This window comes from Parasteatoda tepidariorum, chromosome 8 (genome assembly GCF_043381705.1).
Source record: "Parasteatoda tepidariorum isolate YZ-2023 chromosome 8, CAS_Ptep_4.0, whole genome shotgun sequence".
NCBI lineage: Eukaryota > Metazoa > Arthropoda > Arachnida > Araneae > Theridiidae > Parasteatoda > Parasteatoda tepidariorum.
Window position 1 is genome coordinate 39,014,819 of NC_092211.1, and position 22,240 is coordinate 39,037,058.

The following is a 22,240-nucleotide window of genomic DNA, read 5'->3' on the forward strand; positions in this document are numbered from 1 at the left end:
AAGTTCTAAACATTCATTAATATCTTGGAAAAAAATAATTAATAGAAGATGTTTGATAATATGCTTATTATAATGTGACATGATATGATGAGAGAAGAAAAATACTAGTTTGATTTATACTTCCTGAAATAAAGAAATTGAAAATAAAATAAATGTAGAAATATACTTCTACGTACTAAGCTATCCTAATTTGTTTGAAACAAGTGAAATTAGTCAAATGTTTAGTTATCTAATATGAAATATATTTTGTTTCTTTTCTTCAATACAATAACATATTTTATTAATTTAAAAGCAATTTTTATTTGTTCTGACGATTAAAATCACAACTAACCAGTCCTATGCTGTTTTTTTTTAAACAATATGGTGAAATAAAAAAAAAAAGTACCAGAACAATACCAACAAAAGTATTTTTCAATTTCTTAAGTTTATTTAAAACGTTAGAAGTTTGCAAATCACAAATGATGCCAGCAAAATAAACATGAATTTTAGGAAGATAATTTTATGTTGCTTTTACTTTTGTAAAAATGTTTCTTAAACAGAAGCAATAATTAATTTGTGCAACTGCATGGCTTATTAATGACAGTTGTACAAATTTTACATCATAGTTAACACAAAAAGTTAAAAAAAAAAAATTCTAGTTTTCATTCAGTCTTGTAAAAAATCTGCTTTCAATTATTTGAAGTAAAACTAAACTCATTGGAAGCAAACCGAAATAATCAAAGAACATTTTCAAAGCATGCATTATATACAAACATGACAAATACAACAAAAAATTCATAGAGAAAGACAAAAGACTGAAATGATAGAATATGAATTCTACAATGATGAAAAGCTTAGAGAAAAATCATTAATATTTTCAATAAGGATACAAAGATACAGATACAAAAACTAAAAATTTCGTTGTATAAAGTATAACGTGGCTTTCAGTATCATATGAAACAGCTTGAACTTTAATTTGATACTCTTCGTTTGAAGGCATACTTCTTTGGGTATAGAGCACACCTTTTCCTTCTTCTAAGCGTATTCTAAAAGGCACACCAGTTTTATTTTCTATAATAGAGAATACAGTGTTCTTAAGCTGAACTCCATCTTGATCATAAGCTATAAGTCTCACTAAATCTTGATAAGCTTGAATTCCACTGGGAAGGGCCACCATTTTAAATGCTAATATTTCAGAATATCGTACATTTGGAGGGCACACTTTGCTATCTTTATCACATTCTAATTTGCAGTACCTACATAAAAGAAATGCAATTGGATTTTCATAATTCTATAGCACCATTTAGTTTTAGGTTTTTAACACTTATCTCACCTCTGAAAATGCATGTTTTTGGTACACATTTTTAATACTTTCAGCTTTAAAAATAGTACTATTGCATAATACAGTATTGAAAATTGTATTAATTGATGCACTCTTTATTACTAATGTATAATACAGAGTTTAAAATTGTATTGATTGCTGCACTATTTTTAATACTTTTAGCACTATTATAAAGTACAGTGTTAAAAATTGTATTGAATTAATTACTATTTTTTAAAACTTTCAGTGTAAAAAATAGTGCAGCAATAATTTAAGAGAGTTATCATGTGTAAATATTTATTCAAATTGATTAAGACTAATGAATTTTTTTTTTTTAAAAACAGAATCAATTTGATAATTTAAACGATTTTGTGACAGTTACTCTCTCTTTTGCAAAGAAGTATCAAAATTAACTTCTTAAATGGATTTTTTCCTCTTTTCTCATAAAGTCAATAATGATAGAACCCTAAGATTTTCATTGAAATAAGGTTTTTATGAAATAACATAGGCAATAGTAAAAAGTATAAGTATTGTATTAAATAATAATTATAAAGTATAATAATTATCATTTAAGGTTATGTAATACAGTAAAACTTGTGTAAGTTGACCACTTGTGGTGCATTCTTTTAGTGGTCAACTTATAGAGGGGGTGGGTCATTGTTTACTTTTTCGTTTCCTATATCATGTTGCTATATATTTAAATTTTTTTTTTCTTGACTTAAAAATTTTATTTAGCAAATAGCCAAATAAATATCTTAAGAAATGTGTTTAAACCTGAATGAACTTCAATTTGTTACATATAATTCTAATATTTAACTAACTTTTTAAAAAGAAAATTATTTCGTTAGTTATGCATGTGACTATGCTCACTATTGCAACTGGAAGAGCAACTTTTCAACTAACACACCAGTTTTCAATGAATGAAAGAAATGGTCAAAAGCTGACCCCCTACAGTTTCCCCAGATGGTCAACTCACAAAAGGTTTAGATTAGCTTTTTACACTATTTCACCAAACAAATGAAATTTTAACATACAATGCAAAATGACAGAAAATTTTCTGAATTTTTTTTTCTGGTTAGCTTATGAGGGTTTTAGAATAGAATTTCATTATACTCCTAGACAAAATTGACTTATATCAGTGGTCAACATGCAAGATAGACAGGTGGTCAAGTTACAGGTTTTGCTTCTCTATATTATATAGGAAAAATTCCGTTCTTGATAATTGAGGTCAAGATATGCAAGTGTCTAACTTACAAGGGTGGTCAACTTGGCAGGTTTCACTGTATAGTTATGAAGTTTTTTTTTTCGAAGTTTCTGTTTCGTTTTTTAAATCGGCCACTTTTCATTGAATTATTTGTGATAAAGAATTTTAACTCTTCCCAACTATAATTATTTTTTTTTCAAGATGAAAGAATCAATAAAAATTAACTTACCCAGTTAATGGATCTTTTTCGTACTTAGGTGGGCATGGAGTTTCAACACAGTCATAAGATCCTCTTGTATTAAAACAAGTTTTATCAGATCCACATTCAATATTAAGTTCTAAACATTCATTAATATCTGGAAAAAAATAATTAATAGAAGATGTTTGATAACATGCTTATTATAATGTGACATGATATGAAGAGAGAGGAATTATACCAGTTTGATTTATACTTCCTGAAATAAAGAAATTGAAAAATAATTTACCAACCTAAAAATTAATTCTAAAAAAATTTAATACAGTTAAACCTGGTTATAGGGAAGCTCCCAAAATGTGGGAATATAATACAGGTTTAAACCTTAAGCTCTCACAAACAACTAAGTTTAAATTTAATTCACAGTAAAAATTTAAATGACAGGAATCAGTATAAATTATTTCTAAAGTTATCTAAAAATTACTTAAAAAAAATATGCTATTTCCAATTAAAAGCCCAAGTTTTGGAAGTTCATGATGTTAACTGAGTCAATGTAACATAAAAAAAAAAATATTTTTATAGTGTTTAAATGTTTTATAAATGAAAATAAGAATGAATAATTTAAATATAAAGGTTACTTGATAATATCCTTAACAAATCGCAGCAATAGAAAAGTTATATTAATATGTGAAAGATTTTAATAAAAAGTAATTTAGTGTCTTGTTGCTTGTCCAAAAAAGTAACAAACAAAACTGTACTATTATTTGAACAAAAAATATATTGTAAAGTAAGTACTTTAAACTTATTCATCCATTCTTAAAATACTTTTTTCGATGTTCTTATGAAATATTTCTTTAACAAAATGCCATTTTTTATGCATATAATATAGGATTGCCAAAAAAATGTTACACAATACTAGTAATTTTTCCCCATAAATTTATTCTTTAAGATTATCTTCTGTCCAAAAATTCAATGTAAAAAGCTATTATAGTGTTAATTGTTTTTAAAAAATAAAAAAGCATTTTGCAAAGTGATGACTACTTTGTGCATATAACATAAATAACAGTAGAATTCAGAATTGGCTGTTGTTAATCTTATTGTTCCCATTTCTTGAGAAGTACTTTATGGCAAAGAACATCAAATTATCACTGCAGGCAGTTTCAAATATGACAAAACAGTTTAAATGACATGATTAATCCTAACATAAAGCTTTCATTTTATTTTACACGCATAGTATATTTCTATTTTATTAAATAAATAATAGAAATATTTGTATACCTTCACAAGTCTTGCCAGATTTTGTTAGACGGTATCCAATTGGACATATGCAACGATAGCTACCAATTGTGTTTTCACATTGATGTTGACACTTTGCTTTGTCTTCACATTCATCAATATCTAAAATTAAAAGAATAAGTTAAACGTTAAAATTTGGTACACATTTAAACAGCTATAATTTTAAATGCATCTGGGTTTAGCGTGGTAACATAGTAGAAAGTCATAACATACTCACAGAAGAGTTAAAACTCAAAAAATTTATATATGTGTTAAAAACTAGTTCAACTTTGATACGATGACACTGTAAGTTAAATATATATTTATATTTTTGTATAGAAGTTTTTAAAATAGGTAACCAAGGTTTATGTTTTGAACAATAACAGTAATTTTTTTTTTACAAAAATAGATTTTTTAAATTTTAAAATAAATAAATAAAATATACAAACAACTAATGTAATAAATAGAAAATATTCAAATTTATGATTTTTAATGTGTAGATTAAAAATCAGAAATTTTAGATTTTTAATGTGTGGAGTAAATTTAACCAGAGATTAAAATAATGGTATTTACACACTTGGTGGTAAGTTTAAAGTGGGCTCACATGGCATAAGATTTTTTATCTTTTAGATTATACTCAGTGAAACTTCATTTTTGAAAGCATAATTATAGAGCCATATAAATCAAAGAAAACTTGATGTTTTTTTAAAAAATTAATAAGTAATTGTTTCATGTACCTAAACATTCTCCATTCTTTCTGTAAAAACCTGGCAAACACTGAACGCTAGCAGGATGATTAATACGTGTTTCCGAACGTGATAGCAATTCTGCTGAATAATTTCTTTGGAATGGGAGATAATTACTTTGCCTTTCCCTGCCGACATTATCCAAATATTCGATTCCTGTAATAACAGTACACATTAGTATTTGATGGTGTTTAAATTTTTTTAAAATTAAATGATTTTCAAAAGTTGAAAATTTCATTCCAAGAATAAAATATGACTCTAAGACTATGTTTCAATATGAAGAAAATTGTTCTAACCAGCACATGTTTTCCCATCAGGTAATCTTTTGAGTCCTGGAGCACAAATGCATTCAAAATCGCCAGGCAAGTTGCGGCAAAGGTAGCTGCATGGCTGCGGTGTTTGCAAGCATTCATTTATATCTACATTAAATAGTTTAGATATTATTAAAAACAGTAAACGAATCCAGACCTACAAAAGTCATTTTTTTATGTAAATCATCCATGTTTGTCTCAACAAAACCTTTAAAAATAAATGTATTGATGAGTTAAAATACTCACAAGCTACTATTCTGAGCGATAACACTCCAATTTTTCATAATCTTTTTGGGAAATTATTTTGTTAGAGTTGTCAGAAAAAATAGGTATTTGTTTATGAAAATTTCAATCCCTTTAAAACCTCTTTCAATTAAAATTTTTCAAAAAAAAATTTGAATCAGCTATGAAGTGTTACAGTGTCACTCTTCTCTTTTGTCAAGAATTATGGAGGGGAGATAGATGAATTAGAAATTGTTTTCGAAAATAGCAATGATATAGAAAAAATTCTATATCTGCTATTGTTACTGTGGTAGCTCATGTGCCTGCAACTATTTCCCTCTACAATTGTTTGTGAATTATAGGTCAGATCATTTATCATTCGACAAACAACTTTGATAATAACTTCATAGAGTCTTGATAATTCGAAGTAGACTGTACGGAGCCTACCTCGAACTTTCGAAAGCTCGAATTATCGAAAACTTAAAAAATTTAATAAATATCTAAATGAATGAAAACAAACCAGTTTTTAAATGTCAGTTTATTAACTATGAATTATTTTAGTTGAAGTAAGATAGCAGTAAATTAATTGTTTATACCTTGACAGGGTCTTCCAGGTCCGAATGAGAAATAACCCCTGTGGCATGAACAATGATAACTTCCATAAGTATTTATACATATTTGAGTAGAGTGACAACTGGATAATCCATTGTGGCATTCGTCAATATCTAATTAAATAAAAGATAATTTATAAAGCAATTTATAATGACATCTAATAGAAATTTCTTAAGAATAATACTTCCATAACAAAAATTAAAAAGAAATCTGTAGAGTCTTTTAGTAGGAATTTTACTTTCAATAAAATTTCATAAATTTTTACTAAGGCACATTTACTGAGTGGTGTGACAGCCTATCGATGGTCAAGGCCAACTGTACCGTGGGCTCTCGGGTGTATGAGCAGATGTTCCAATTGGGTGATGGAATTTCAATACTTTGATAGGTGATAGTTTAATGATAGATTCATAATTTTTCGACAGTATTTTTATAATAATATTAAATGTTGCAGACTCAACTGAAAAATTCCTAAAAGATGAAAAAAAACTTATGTGAAAACTTGTTACAGATGAAAAAACAAATCTATAAATTTTGATCGCATTTACCCAAGTATTAGCCAAATAGTACAAATAAATTAAGACTATATTATCAACAAAACACTAAAACTAAACTTTTTCAACAGTATTTTTATAATAATAATAAATGTTTCAGACACAACTGAAAAATTCCTAAAAGATGAAGAAAAAAACCTTATGTGAAAACTTGTTACAGAGAAAAAACAAATCTATAAATTTTTAAAAGTATTTTTATGATCGCATTTATTATCAAAGTATTAGCCAAATACAAATAAATTAAGACTGTATTATCAACAAAACACTAAAAACTAAACAATAAAAAAAATAATGCTTAAAAATGATTCTTGCAAGCTTATGATACACGCTAAGAGTCGTTCAAAGAAGAACCTTGGGCATGAATAGATTAAAAATAAACATTTATTCAGCTAATATTTTTTTTACTTTAAAAAACTGAATTTTCTAAATTTTCATACAATAGCTTTTGATATTCCCTCTAAGTAAAATGAATTATGAAACTTAATATGTATCAGAATTTTATACATATGCTAAACACATCTTACCTATGCAAGAACCATTGGTTGCTCTTGAAAATCCTTCTGAACAAACATTTATGCATTCATATCCACCAATAGTGTTTTTACATTCCTGCTCAACAGAACAAGAGAAAGTTCCATCTTCACACTCATTAATATCTAAAATGTTCAAATTAAATTACACTACTTTATACAGATAATCATAATAAAAAGCTGATTATAAAGTAATATATATATAACTACATGTATATATATAACTAATATATATAACTACATGTAGGTAAAAATAATGGTATATCTTGAACATGAAAAAAAGTAAAAAATGTAGCATTATTAAATATTGCGTTGAGTGTGCAAAATAAAAAAGGAGACACTTTAATAACTGAATATCTAATGATTAGATTCTCTAGTTCTAAGAAGCAACCTTAAAAATTTGAAGGACTATAACTTTAATTATTTTGTGAACAGTGTGTTTTAAGTTAGAAAATTGGACACAAAAATGTACTTCCTCAGAATAAGCATGACTTTTTTTTCAAGGGATTTGGGTTTTTGATCCCTAAAATTAGGAGGATAACAATAATTTAGAAAATATAGCATAATAATTTAGGCAACAGGTGGTAGAAAGAATGTTTCTGTGCCTGGTTTTGTATCTTAAAATATAGCACAAAATTTAAGGATAGTCCTTCTCATCATCAAGATTGCTAGCGAAATCAATAACTAGTTTTCTTTTTTATTTAGTGCACTGTCTAATACTTCAGTCAAAACTAAAAGAATGTTAACCATCAAAGAATTGTAACAATATTTTTACATGAATATACGAGGTATATCCACAAAGTAAGTTCCGTTTTGTTATATAAAAAAAGCGTGTACAGATACAGAAATAATATTTATTGCACAAAAATCTACAACTGTGAAACTAATTTTCTACATAGCTTCCGAAATTTTGTAGGCACTTGTCATAGCGTGGCACAAGTTTTTGTATGCCTTCGTNTGTCATCATAAAGAAGCACTACAAAGAACACATCGGCAGCAGGGATCTGAAAATGGCGCACAATTCTTCTGCTTGAGTCAGAGCAACTAGCGCGCATGCTCGGAACTGCGATCGCAGCGCTGCCGCGGATAGAAATGAAAACGGAACTTACTTTGTGGATATACCTCGTATGTTATGGAATTTATGATGTGACAATTTATCAGTGTCAGCTTCACCATTTAACCAGTTTTACTTTACTCTCTTAATTGTAAAAATATTAATGTCTGTAACACTTAACAACTTGATAGGTTAAGACTAATTTAAGAACAATATAAAAAATTTTATTTCTTATTATGAAAAGGACAAAAATTTCTCCCTCAATAAAAAATGGATTCCAAATAATTTTACTAAAGCTCTATTATTAAGTGTATAATTATACTATCAAGAACTTCAATATAATACATTATGCACATTTCAATATATTCCTACCTATGCATGTCGTTTCATTAAATAATTCATAACCATCAGGGCAACTGCAATAAAAACTACCAGGTGTATTGGAACAATAATGACTGCATGGAGACTCTACCATATTACATTCATCTAGGTCTTAAAAATACACATACAAAAAATGTATTATTTAAGAAGAAAAGAAATAAAATGTGGCGTCTTTTAAATTTTAATAATTATATTTTACCAAAGCAATCTGTTTCATGAAGAAGATAATATCCATCATGGCAATCACAGGTATAACTTCCGATTGTGTTTATGCACTGTTGGTTACAGTTATCAGAGTTTTCTATGCATTCATTGATATCTAACAGAAATAAATAGAAATTAGAATTGTATCAATTATTGAAACATATTTATAATTATATCTAAAAATCTTTTGATGGTCATTGTATCATCTTTATTGTTTCGTGAGTATTCTTATAAAACAGAAAAATAACATGATATGATCTTAAATATTTAAAGATCATATATGTTTAGCTGTCATAAGCATAAAATAAATAAAAGTTATAATGGTATATACCTATAAATTATTTATTTAAGGGTATTGAGTAATATTTACTTATCATTCCTTCCTAATATTATACTCTGTTATTAATATGTTATGAATTTCTATTAATTTTCAGAAGCAAATTCTTAAAAGTGATGTTCATTTATTATATTATCAAGTAATCACACAATACTTCCTTTTTATGCAATATTTTAAGATTAAGATTTTTAGTTAAAATTTAAGACAAGCTTCCCTCAAAATAGAGATACAGTGCCTACCAGTTACTAAACCCAATGGTTAGTGTAGACATGTAATTAAATTTACAAATAACAGAAAAATTTCTTTTGTTATCATACTCACTCCCACTAATAATTTGGTTTCTTAATGAAAATTAAAAAAAGTGAGATTTAGGCATTGAGTCTGAGAATCTGAAGTGCCTGACAGCATGTTTTCCAAGAAATCATATGTTCTTGTATGGTGCATAATCATGTTAGATTCTTTTCTACAAATAAGTGCTTACTTCTAGTTCTTTACCTAGATTGGTAAATAAACACTAATAGCATAAATTTTCATTAATTTAAACTGGCATTAATGAATCGATGTAGAATATCCAATTTAACTTGTGTAACTTCAATTTATTTAATATTAAATCAGGTAAAATAATGAATACTAAATAACTATTCAAAATTCTAATACAATAAGTAATATCAAGAATCAACTTTTTGCTCGATTGCTCAATAATATAACAAAAAATATTTTATTAGCTAGGTGGGGGCGTTTGGGGAAAATTGTAAAAGTTTTAGAGAAAGATTGAAAAAATTCAATTTATTTATTATCAACCAAGATTTATTTTTAAATAAAAGGAAATAGTTATCGATGTTAGAACTGATGAACTTAAAATTAATGTGAAATTAAAAGCTTTAAAATTTTTAAGTCTCAAGAAACATTTTTTGCCACTTTTTAAGCTTTTCTTTGTAGGTGAAGTTTAAGTGGAAACAAAAAAAAAGCTTTCTTATACTAATCAAGTACAAATTTCACTATATGAAACCAAATTAGTATTTATACAAAAAAAAAACACAGGATGCTTTATGAATAATTTATAATTTTGATGTAAACTGTTTAAAGAAACAAAAATGGCGGAGGAAAAATTGTGGGGGTTGGTGAGCAAAGAAAGCAGCTTTCTAGTTTCGGAGAAATAAAATAATTTTAATAAAAATAAACTGTAATGGGCAAAACAAAAATCATACCTGTGCAATATTGTTCATTCTCACTTCTCCTATATCCTTCTTTGCAAATAATTATACATTTATAAGATCCCAAGGTATTTATACATTCTTCTGACGTGGAGCAGTCATCAATATTGATATCACATTCATTTAAATCTGTTGGGAATAGTGAGAGAGTAAAAAAAATATTAGAAAAGTTTTTCTTGTTATATGCTTTAAAGTTATATTATAAATTAAAATTAGAATATTATAAATTAAGGATATTATAAATGAAAAATAATGCCATTCAAATAATTCTGAATATTTAATTAGGCATCTNCTGTTTTCCTGCTCGGTCCGACTGCATCATTTTACATATATATAATAATACTCTTAAAAAAACATATACACTATAATAATGGATGTGTTTAACATAGGAAATTCGAGTATATTAAGAAAATTGGTAAAGCATATTAAGAAATGGAACAATGATTTTATTTATATATATATTTTACATAATTTGATAGTTTGCACCCAGGATAGTATCTTAATTGAAATGAATTTTATAAAAGTGACAAAAATTCTCCGCATATTTTATTGATATGCGGTCAGCTTTTTGATAAACTTTCAATCTGGTTTTTATCTGCTAGTTAAAATTGTGTCTTGTTTAAAATTTCTATCACAGTTTATTTTTTAAATATCTATTTCTTAGCAAATGCATTTTGAGAAAAGATCTTTTACTTCATTTTCAAAACTTTATGACACTCACTAAAGTCAAAACTATTTAAGTTAGTTTTCTACGCAGAACACAGGAGAGCAACAACAGCAATTTGACGTATCACAAATGCATACAATTGATGAAGAAATACAAAATAATTTCATTCACAAACTTCAAAATTGTCTTTTTTTTTTTTTTTTACTTTAGTTGAAATATAAATAAATGCAAGATTTAATACAATTTATAAAGTAAGAAAATTAAAAATAAGATTAGTTAGAAAGAAAATTAAAACTGAAGGTTAAATCATAAAATAACCAAGAGGTAATGAAAAAATATTCAAGAGAAGCTATTACCTATACCAATAGCAGCAGATATGAAAAATTTCATATTTAGTGTATCAGGATCGTATTGGCTTTCAATATTATCAGCATAAAGTCTTTCCACCACAAAAGGCATTTCACCAAGACTATCATCATAAAATATTGAATGGTTCCATGAATAAGGAAGAATATAATCCCCAATTTTATAAGTACGTGTTGACAGAGCATAGATTGAACCTGGACCGGTCTGTATGTAATCCTCTGAAAATTTTAAAGCAATTTACTTATTTAATATAAAAGTCTAAGTTAACATGGTGCGTAGCTAAATCTTACAACAAAAAATAAGCACCTTTCAAGTATTTTTTAAGCACTCAAAAATTATTTTTGAGCACTATATACTTTAACAATATGCAAAATAATTTTCAGACTTTACATGATCATGATAAAATAACTAGTTTCTGACAAAGAACTATTTTCTTGATTATATTAGCCATTATAAAATGATCGGGAGATTTTTCGGTTTGATTTCAGAGGGTGGAAAATGAAGCTTAAAATTGAGAATATCTTGTAAAATGCAGCAGAGTTGCACACGAGAGTGCAATAATCTCACCAAAAACAGCTCACTATACGCACATGCGGACTCGCAAGTATTTCACCAAACCTGTAAAATGATTGGCGCTTTCATACACTATGAACCGATGATACGTCGAAATGAATTGTGAAAACATTGAATAGAACAATGTGAAAAGCACGCTTTTGCATAATATGTGGCAAAAATCGAAATGGTAACGAAAAAAACTCTCATTTTTGAAAAGGGAAAGTTCTTTTTAAAGAAGGAACTTTTTAAAAACACCTAATGAAAAAAGCCCCTTTAAGGGCTTTTAAATAGCGAAAATCGAAAATAAGCACCTTTAAGCCCGTTTTAAAAACACTGCGCGCCATGGTTAATATACATTTTTTCTTGTCCACTTAAAAACAATTTTCTTTTAATCACTGTTTCTGAAATAAAATTAAATATACACTAATAGCTACATGTAAGTAATCACGTGAGATATAAAATTTTTTCTGAAATAATATGTTTGTTAAGTCAAAGAATACTATGTAGGTGAAAAAGGAGTAAGATTAGATAAAAAATAATAAAAATACTATTAAAACCAATTTATTCAAATTAGAGTGAAAATGGATGAAAATTTCATTGTCTATATCTCAGTACAATATAACCAACTAGGGCTAGAAACTAACGGAGGTATTGTTGTCAGGAACAACTAATATTTGACTCGGACCATTAAAAATAATTATCTGTTGTCTCCTGAACCAGCAATAATATAAAGGGATGCTATCTTGTTTTGATTTGTTGACTTTAAACTTCATGTTTTGGTTTATTTTATTGTTGCAAAATAAAATATTTCATTATAATTGCGAACATTACACATTAATTGAATTTTATTTTATAACCCTCATTGAACAGTCGGTCCAATTCTAAGTTTACGACTATCAATGTTTAACTCAATAGCTTTGAAATTTTGAACCCAACCTAGAAGACAAGGGAATCCTGAATGAAGCATTGGGAAAAACTAGCCTTTGTGAAGGACTTTATAACTCGAAATTCTCCTATGGTAAGCTTGATGGTAAAGGGATTTTTACCCATGATTCGTTTACCACTGACGATATTTTATGTCAGCACTGTGGTTGGCGCAAGCCATGAGCAGCCATCGCTGGGATTCGAATCTGGGTTACCTCAAAGGGAGGCAAGTGCTCTATCCCCTCACATTCTTTGTATTGTAATTTTTTTTATTTAAATTTACTTCATTGACAAACTAGTGAAAATGTGTACGTACTTGTAATACTTCTTAGTTCCTAGACCACTGATATTTAGACCTAGACCACTGAGTAATTTTTTTTATTTAAATTTACTTCATTGACAAACTAGTGAAAATGTGTACGTACTTGTAATACTTCTTAGTTCCTAGACCACTGACCATTACTTAAATTTTAGTAATTTTTATTCTAGATTTCAATTTCTAAATGTCTTAATTTTATTATAAAACTGTATTGAGATCCCCATTGTTTACCTGAATGCAATATATTAAATAATCATTTTATTAGCTTTTCATGAGTGATTTTTTATAAAAAGGCAAAAAATGGCTTGCCTGTTATCTTAATATTGGGGTAGAACAGGGTACTAATTAGATATTCTTCGACTCACCTGTAAAGGGATGCAGAGTTAGATTAGAAGATGGTAAATCTGGAACATCTCCACTTATTACAATATCGACTAAGAGGTTACCCTTTATATCCAATCCTCGTACTACATGAGTCATATACAAAACTTCACCTGCAAAAAATAAATAAATAAATTAAAAATAAATAAATTATAAATAAATAAATTCTAAATAAATAAATTATAAATAAATAAATTATAAATAAATAAATTATAAATAAATAAATTATAAATAAATTATAAATAAATAAATTACAAATATATAAATTTTAAATAAATAAATTATAAATAAATAAACTATAAATGAATAAATTATAAATAAATAAATTATAAATAAATAAATCACTTAAATATTTCCTGCATTTATTTTTAGATAAGCTAAAAAAAATTATCAAACCTGTAGCAAAATTGACTTGCGTTTCTTTGCGGAAGAATCCCTTAGTTAAAGTGTAACCATTGACAGCTCTGCCAATTTCATCTGCTGTAGTCCAGTACATGGGAGTCAAAATAGGAATCAATACTCTCATTTCATCAGCTAATGAATAGTTAACATGATTTTTAATAAATGGGGTGAATAAATTAATAATATGATAAAAATAATATTAATGTATGTACCTATATCATCTGTTATGTTTTCAATATTCCCTATAACAACATGCTTCAAACCAGATCGGGATACGTTAGCTGTGAACATAGAGAGACCAAAGTCTATTCCATTTAATATTCCAATCAAATGACCAGCAGCTTGAGATGGTAAATCTGTAATAAAAAAAGAAGATAAGCAAAAATCTATATGTAAAATAAGCACATTTCTTTTGTATACATATTTACAGTTTCTTAATCTTTTATAAAAAGAAATTTAAAAACAAAACAAAAGTTTTTGTTCTTCATATGAATGTAAAAAAATTTTATAAGAAAACCCCTGAAAAAATATGTGATTTGCTGAAAAACAAGTAATGATACAAAAACAAGTAGGTACTCTTTTATTTTTTTCGATTGTTTCTTCATCAACAAGTCATATTAAAAAAAAAAATTAAATCTTAAACATCTCCTCATCCTTTCCTTTAACATTCATCCTTTCTTTTAACATTCATTCTTCCTTATAACATTCATTCATCTTAATTAAATCCTTTCTCATGAAATTGATATCAAACAAGAATGTTTATATTAAAATAAGTCTCAATAAAATCACCAATGACAGTTTGTCTGATTCTAATTTAGGATGTATTAAATGGTTTGTTAAGCATAATTTAATATTTCATAAGTTGTCCCCCCCCTTCTTTGTTGTTACTAGTAATACTTCTTGTAATTATATTAATCTTTAAAAAGTAATGTTTTTAAACCCATTTCCTCAACTATTCATTTGTCATTGGATTTAAAAATCTATTTCTGACTAACACAGTATATTATTAATTGCCAACTGAATATTTAAAATTTTGGCAAGTTTTTAAAAATTAGTGGTTATGTAACGACAACGTTTCTTTCAAGTAAGTCATTTTTAAAAAAAAAAAATTTCATCACAACTTTTACTAATAGGTTACATCACTTCTATTTCAGATTATGAATTATCTTAAAGTAAAGAAAATAAAAACATTATACAAATGAGATAATCCAATATTCTTCAAGTGAGTCACAAAGTGATCCGCAGATCAAGTTGCTGACCTAGGGTCTAGACATTTTCCCTTCAATTCACAACTTTCTTACTAAACAACAAAGAGAAAACTGTTTTTTTAAAGGAAAAACAACAGGTTAAAGGATGTCCTTTTTAGTAGATTAAGTTTAAATTTAATGAAATTTTTTTTAACCTTCTGAGAGTTAATCTCAACTTTTTCAGATGCAGGCTATTTTGCATCAAAAATACCAATTTTGTCCATGTTATTCAGTTGAAAAGCAATGCTTAGGGAAATTTCAGTGCAATTTTACCCAGTGGCTCAATGCTTGAAGGGTTAATAGGAGAAAAAATATAAGAAAATTTTATTCATAACTTGATCACTACTTTTCAGAAGTGTGTTTTACATCTGACACTTTAAAAACATTACAGTTTTCTGAACATACATTGAACATAAAACATACCATGACATGCTTCTTCTCTGCAGTCTTCATAATCTTCAGAATCTCCAACACAATCTTTCCCTCCATAAGTAGGATCAGGATTACTGCATTGTCGAATTCGTGAACGAACTCCAGTACCACAGGAGACAGAACAAGTAGACCATGCACTCCATTCACTCCACTTACCATCAACTATATCAAATGCAAAATTAAATTATTCATAAAAAAATTATTCAGCTTCAAATAATCTTTTGTGTAGCCATTTAAATTTTTTTTACTACTAGATAACATTACTCCATATTGCCTTTTGCTGAAGTCTAGTCTAAAAATTTTTCCTCCAATTCATAACTTTCTTATTGACCAACAAGGAAGAAAGAGGTTTTTGGCAGAAAGAACAACAGGTAAAAGGACGTCTTTTTCAGTAGAATAAGTATAAATTTCATGTATTTTTTTATTCGCACATTTAATGTGCTTGAGTGCAAATTTACAATTACAAGTAGACCATGCATTCTACTTACCATCAACTATTTCAAATGCAAAATTAAATTATTCATAAAAAAAAAATATTTAGCTTCAAAACATCCTTTGTGTAGCCATTTAATTTTTATTTACTTTCTTAGAGACTACTAGATAACATATTACTCCTTATTTCCTTTTGCTGAAATCTTGTCTAGACATTTTTCCTTTCTGTCTTACTAAACAACAAAGGAGAAACAAGTTTTTGATGGAAAAAACAACAGGTTAAAGGACATCTTTTTCAGTAGAATAAGTATAAATTTGATATATATATATTTATTTACGCATTTAATGTCTTTGAGTGAAGTGTCATTTGCAATTACTTTAAATTGCAATTATTTTTAAGTAACTGATAGACTTGTATATACAAAGTTAGTTTTGACTGTCATTTTATTTACTTAGCAAAGAATAAACGTATATTTTGCTAAATATTATCATCAGAAATTGATGGATAGATAAATAGAAATGGATATTTATTTATAATTATGAAAGTGAAATTTAGCATTAGTGCCATAAAAAGAAAAAAATAGAAAACTAATGCTATTATATACCTAGAGATTGTTTATTTGAATGGATGGCAGTAAAGCTCTATGCATTTACACTGCACCGTGTAAAAATTACTATTCATTAAAAAAAATCAGTCAAAAGATGCTAATTTCTTCCTTTTGATTATTTAATTTTGCATTAAAATATCAAAAAATTAAAAGAAATAACTCACTACACTAAAGGGAGAAAATATCACTAATTATGATTGAGTTTATCCATCTATACCTACTTTGAAACAAGTAAACTATCTGAGCTAGTGCTATTTAAGTCAGGCAAATTGGCATTTTAAGTATTAAATCATTATTTCCAGCAAGATAAAGTCCATCTATTACTTTGTTTTACTTTGAAGCATGATACTAAGAAGAAAAACATTGGTTTTCTGTAGCCCCATTTTGAGCAGCATGTATTATAACTTTGAGCTGCACATATAATTTTGAATTATAATTTTGCAGTTAACCTCTTTCAGTTACATATTTGTTCAAAATTCTAGTGAAAGGAAAAAGAAACAAAATCAAATTTGGCAAACTGAACCACAGTCAAATTTATAAATACTTTTTATTTGCGTGAAATTTTTTTAAACACCTTCAATAATAATGATTTAAATTTGAATAGGTTAGATATTTTAAAAATTTGTGTTTTTATATTTTATTCCTAATTTATTTACTTCAATTATTTTTTTTAAATATATTAAAAAGAACTGAAGGCCAATAGACTTTCCTCCTGTTTCAGGAAAAATTATTTTTCTTACTTATGTTCATATTTTTTTATATTCTTGGTATAGAAGGTGTTCTATAAACAAACAGCTTAAAATATGTATTTTATCATTGTAAAATATGGTAGGAAACAACTTAAACATTAGATTCACAGCAAAAGAAGAAAGTTTTTATAAAAGTAAAAGAAAAAAATGCTAAAATAATTATTCAATAACATTTGAGCAAGAAAACAATCATTATTGAATAATAATGAGTCATAATTAAGGTCAATCACAATGGATGCAGAATTAATAGCTTCAAAATTAGCTTACTGTTACTGTACTGTAGAAACTAAAAGCAATTATTAGAGTTTCAATTTTCACTTACAACCACACTACTTTTGATGTTTTTAATCCTCTTTTCACTGTAATTTGTAAAACTTCAAAATTATTTTTTCTTAATTCAATACTAATTTGCCAATTTCCCCAAATATATTTTTCATACTTCATTTCTGACATGCATAGAAAAATATACATTAACGAGGTGCATAGCCAAATTATTCAACAAAAAATAAGCATATTTGAAGCACTTAAAAAATAATTTTAAGCACTTTAAAAATATATCATAATCAGGCAGGGTTGGAAAGTTTTTGACAATTGACGACTTTATCTTGTTTTAACCATCATGCCAAAAAAAAAACCATTGTTTTTGACTATTGTCAAAAATCATGAAATTTTGAATCATGTAAGACGAATGGCGTTTTCATATGCTATGGACTGACAATACGCTGAAATAGATTGGGTTTGAATTAAGTATGAAATTGTTGAATAGAACAATGTAAACTGTGTCCTTTTGCATAATTCGAAGCGAAAACCAACACAGTAAAAGAATAATCTCATTTTTGAAAAGGGAAAATTAAGCACTTTTTAAAAACACCCAATGAAAAAAGCACCTTTAAGAGCTTTTAAAAAATGAAAATCAAAAATAAGCACCTTTAAGCACTTTTTAAAAATGCTACGCATCCTGATTAAGAACAGCAACTAGGTAACAACTATGCCTAAAAAAAGTAGTATCAGGTAAAATAGACACACATGTAAATAAAATAAATAAACTTACCTGGACATAAATGTGCATTGCACACCTCAATTTCTTGAGAAGCTCCAGAGCAATCTCTTCCACCACCAGCAGGTTCAGGATTGTCACATGATCTGAAACGCTTTTTTTGACCTTTGTTGCATGAAGATGAACATGGACCCCATGTAGACCACTGTCCCCATTCACCATTTACTATGAAAAAGTATAAGAAGAGAACAATTCTTTTTTTTTTATAACAGATCTCAGATATTTTTACATCACTGATTTTAAATCTGCTATCAATAATGCTCTCTAAGCTAAATTTTTTAAAATAACATTTAAGTCTATGTTTTGTTGAAATGAGCAAGTTCAAAAATGTTATATATGCTACGGTGAATGACCGAAATTGGTGGTTGTTGACAATCACAGTCGCTTTGGTGAATGTCCGAAATATTTATTACATTCGATTTTGTATGAATTTATTCGTGGATATAATTACATTTATTCGATATTTGAATACTTACTGACGATAGATCAGAAGAAACATCAGTGTTTGGAGTATCGGGCCATACATTTACATTTGACGGGTATACATTTGCTCGGTATACCCTACACTGATGTTTTTTTAAGGTTAAGTGCCACTGCCCGGTATACCCTACACTGATGTTTTTTAAGGTTAAGTGCCACTACCTGGTATACATTTGCCTGATACTCTAAACACCGATGTTTCTTCTAATCTATCGTCAGTAAGTATTAAAATATAGAATAAATATAAATATATCAAATAAATATAATAATATCAACGAATAAATTAATATAAAATTGGATATAAAAAATATTTCGGACATTCACCAAAGAAACTATGTGATTGTTGACATTCAACGGTGAGAGTCGACATTCTCCAGATTTCGGTCATTCACTGTAACATATATAACAGGGCTCCCATATATGTTGGGACAAGCTTCAATTGGATTTAGGACACATCATCATGATTAAAATTGGATAGGAACTCATGCCCGAAAATGTCATCATGCCATTAAAGTAGCTTTGCTATTATGAACTGTTTCGTCATGTGCTTCTGAACAGCTCATAATAGGGAAGCATCTATAGCTGCATACAATGACATTTCCAGTCATAGGTTCCTAAGAAACGTTTGTACATCACCTTTAGGGGAGTTAATTCCGATATAGGGAGTTAGAGCATAGAAGTAGTGTTGGGCCAAACTTCAATAGAAGTTTGGTACAACATTGTATGACCCCTTGTATGACCCGATTTTAAACTTATACATTTCAACAAAAACTAGACTAAAAATGTCATTTAAAAAAAAAACTGTAGCTATAGGAGTAAAACTAATTTCAGATTTGAAATCTCGACACTTGAATTATGCAATATCAAGTATTTGTACAAATGCAACAAAAAAAATTTTCCCAAGTTTTATAGTTTAAAACCACATAATAACAATATTAATAACAATGGATCAAAATTTTTTCTAATGCGATAAAAAAATTATAGTTAGTAAAATTGTGGTTATTGAGTAATTAAGATTATAAACAAAAATATAAAATAGTAACAGACTGATTTAAGTAGTTTATGGTGCAAATAATAAATACATCTCACATGGTTGTTTAACATTATAAATAAAATTTTCTTTCTACTGAATTTGAAAATTATTTTAAAACTGCAAAAGACAACTAAGTTTAATTATATATTACAAAACAAAATTTAAGTATGTAGCACTTTTATTTAATAACAATAAAATTTTCAAAAAATTTGTTTAAGTTATTAGTTTTAATTTATGTATTATCAACCAAGTATTCACTTTTCTATATTTAATAATGTTTTTTTAGAGGGGAGAACCTTAAATTGTTGTATTTGGCAAATTTTTCAATTAAAAAAAAACAATTAAAGCAGAATCATGTTTAATGCACTCCTCTACTTCAAAGTTAAATGATTAAAAAAAAGAGGTTATTAGTAATAGGGTTAAAACAAAAAATAATGTGTTCTAAAATTTATTTCAATGCACAGAAAAACAAAATATACAACTCTAACATCCCATTTGTGGCACTATAATATTTTTTAATTATATTTTTGCTTCAACAAAATAAGATTTGTTAAGTTACCTGGACATTGAGCACTGTTGCAGTAATCAATCTGGTAACTTGCACCAATGCATTGGTGACCGCCATTGGCTGGATATGGAGAATCACAGGCTCTTTTTCTTTCTCTAATACCTCCACCACAAGAGGAAGAACAAAATGACCATTCGCTCCAAGCACTCCAGTCACCATTCACTGTAACCATTAACATAGAATTAAACAATATTACAATATTGATAGATATTTTGGTAATTCAATGCATAAACAACCAAACCCAATGTTTGTAAGAGGTTTTATAATTTGCTATCAACAAAGACAACCACGTCAAACTTTTATAGAATATTTAAAAAAAATCACTAATACTATCTGATAAATGCAAATATGTACTTTTATTTACAATTTCTACAAGCATGCATTTATAACAATTTTCTTAAATTAAAAATATTTCGCTATTAGTTATTCTTGCGTTTTACATACAGAACCTTTTGAGAGTCTTACAGGTAAAAAGTCATTGCTTGAACTGCAGTCCTTACTAGAATAAAATGTATATACAGGATATATATTATTTATTTTTCAAACAGACTCCTGAAAAGTTGCCAGATAGATAAATATAAGTACATGTGTGTTTAAAATTTAGTAAATGTACAGTTAAAACTTTTAAAACCAAATACTATAGATGCTTTAGAAATTATTCTAATGCAAAAATTTAAATTACATCTTTATCTAGTTTCTATATGGAAGCTAAAAATAATACTTTTTTCTCTCATAATGTTAAAATCAGCTGCTGTAGAATGTATTAACTCTTTAAAATCATCACTAACTATAACCTGCCCTGTAGCAAACACACTTAAACATAGAGTATAAAAACTTTTTAGGAAAAAACATTTCTTTTAAAAGCCTTTTGAAACACACAGCACTCTTTTTAAATTGGAGATATCGATAAACAATTACATAACAAATACAGAAATATTCAAAAGAGATACCATCAAAAACTAGCCAAATAAGACATATAATTGAAATAATAAGAATAAGGGCAAAATACAACGATTAATTATTTAATGTAAACAGAAAAAACTCCATAAGTCTGGATAAATGCAAATGTAAGGTATATAAAATCAAAACATTGATATAAATTTGATTAATAATAAGTTGATAAGAGAGACAGGAAAAAATACTAGACATTTATTTAAATGAAACAAAGTTGTCATAACTTTTATGATTAAGCTCTATTAGATTTATATAATTATAGATTCTAGAAAAAAATTCTAGAAGCTAAAATAGTCTTATTTTTTTATTCATATTTATTATGATTCTATGTTATATTCGTTATGATTCTGCAAGGTTACTAGAATTAGGTAGATTTTACTAGAATTCTACATCAAAGTTGCAGCATTTGATTATGAAAAGAATTTGTGAAGATTTAATTTTAATTTCTGTACATAAATTAAAAAAGAAAAAAAATTATTCTTAAAATAATTTTTTTACAATAAAAGATCCATGTCACATAATTCTATGAACTTCAATTCTTCATAAACCAAATAAGCTTAGTAGGTGTAAGCAACAAAAAATTTGTAATTTAAAAATTTCTATAACTAAACTATTAAATTTTTACATTATTTGCTCAAAGGTTAAAATTTTAAGTAGCAAGCTAAAATTGATTTATTAAAAAAGGAAAAAAATTTATTCTTAAAATAATATTTTTTATAATAACAGATTTATGTCACATAATTCTATGAACTGCAATTCTTCATAAACCAAACAAGCTTAGTGGGTGTAAACAACAAAAAATTTGTAATTTAAAAATTTCTATAACTAAGTTAGAACTATTAAATTTTTACATTATTTGCTAAAAGGTTAAAATTTTAAGTAGCAAGCTAAAATTGATTAATTTGTTTGTTACTAGCTCTAATGCTTCAGAC

General features: G+C 27.1%; 1 protein-coding gene across 1 annotated transcript in view; it reads right to left on the reverse strand.

Annotated features, from left to right (window-relative positions):
* Positions 1-407: 407 nt before the first annotated feature.
* Positions 408-22,240, reverse strand: part of LOC107451423 (hemicentin-1) — a 128,321-nt gene continuing 106,488 nt past the window's right edge. The window contains exons 62-78 of the mRNA XM_043043380.2: positions 20,346-20,516; positions 18,268-18,438; positions 15,419-15,589; positions 13,961-14,104; positions 13,743-13,880; positions 13,331-13,459; positions 11,152-11,385; positions 10,129-10,320; positions 8,579-8,698; positions 8,371-8,490; positions 6,939-7,070; positions 5,848-5,976; positions 5,015-5,137; positions 4,710-4,874; positions 3,976-4,095; positions 2,734-2,860; positions 408-1,235 (exon numbers count right to left, since the gene is read on the reverse strand). Of these exons, the coding sequence (XP_042899314.2) occupies positions 857-1,235; positions 2,734-2,860; positions 3,976-4,095; positions 4,710-4,874; positions 5,015-5,137; positions 5,848-5,976; positions 6,939-7,070; positions 8,371-8,490; positions 8,579-8,698; positions 10,129-10,320; positions 11,152-11,385; positions 13,331-13,459; positions 13,743-13,880; positions 13,961-14,104; positions 15,419-15,589; positions 18,268-18,438; positions 20,346-20,516 (2,765 nt within the window). The 3' untranslated portion in view covers positions 408-856. The remainder of the gene's footprint in view (positions 1,236-2,733; positions 2,861-3,975; positions 4,096-4,709; positions 4,875-5,014; positions 5,138-5,847; positions 5,977-6,938; positions 7,071-8,370; positions 8,491-8,578; positions 8,699-10,128; positions 10,321-11,151; positions 11,386-13,330; positions 13,460-13,742; positions 13,881-13,960; positions 14,105-15,418; positions 15,590-18,267; positions 18,439-20,345; positions 20,517-22,240) is intronic.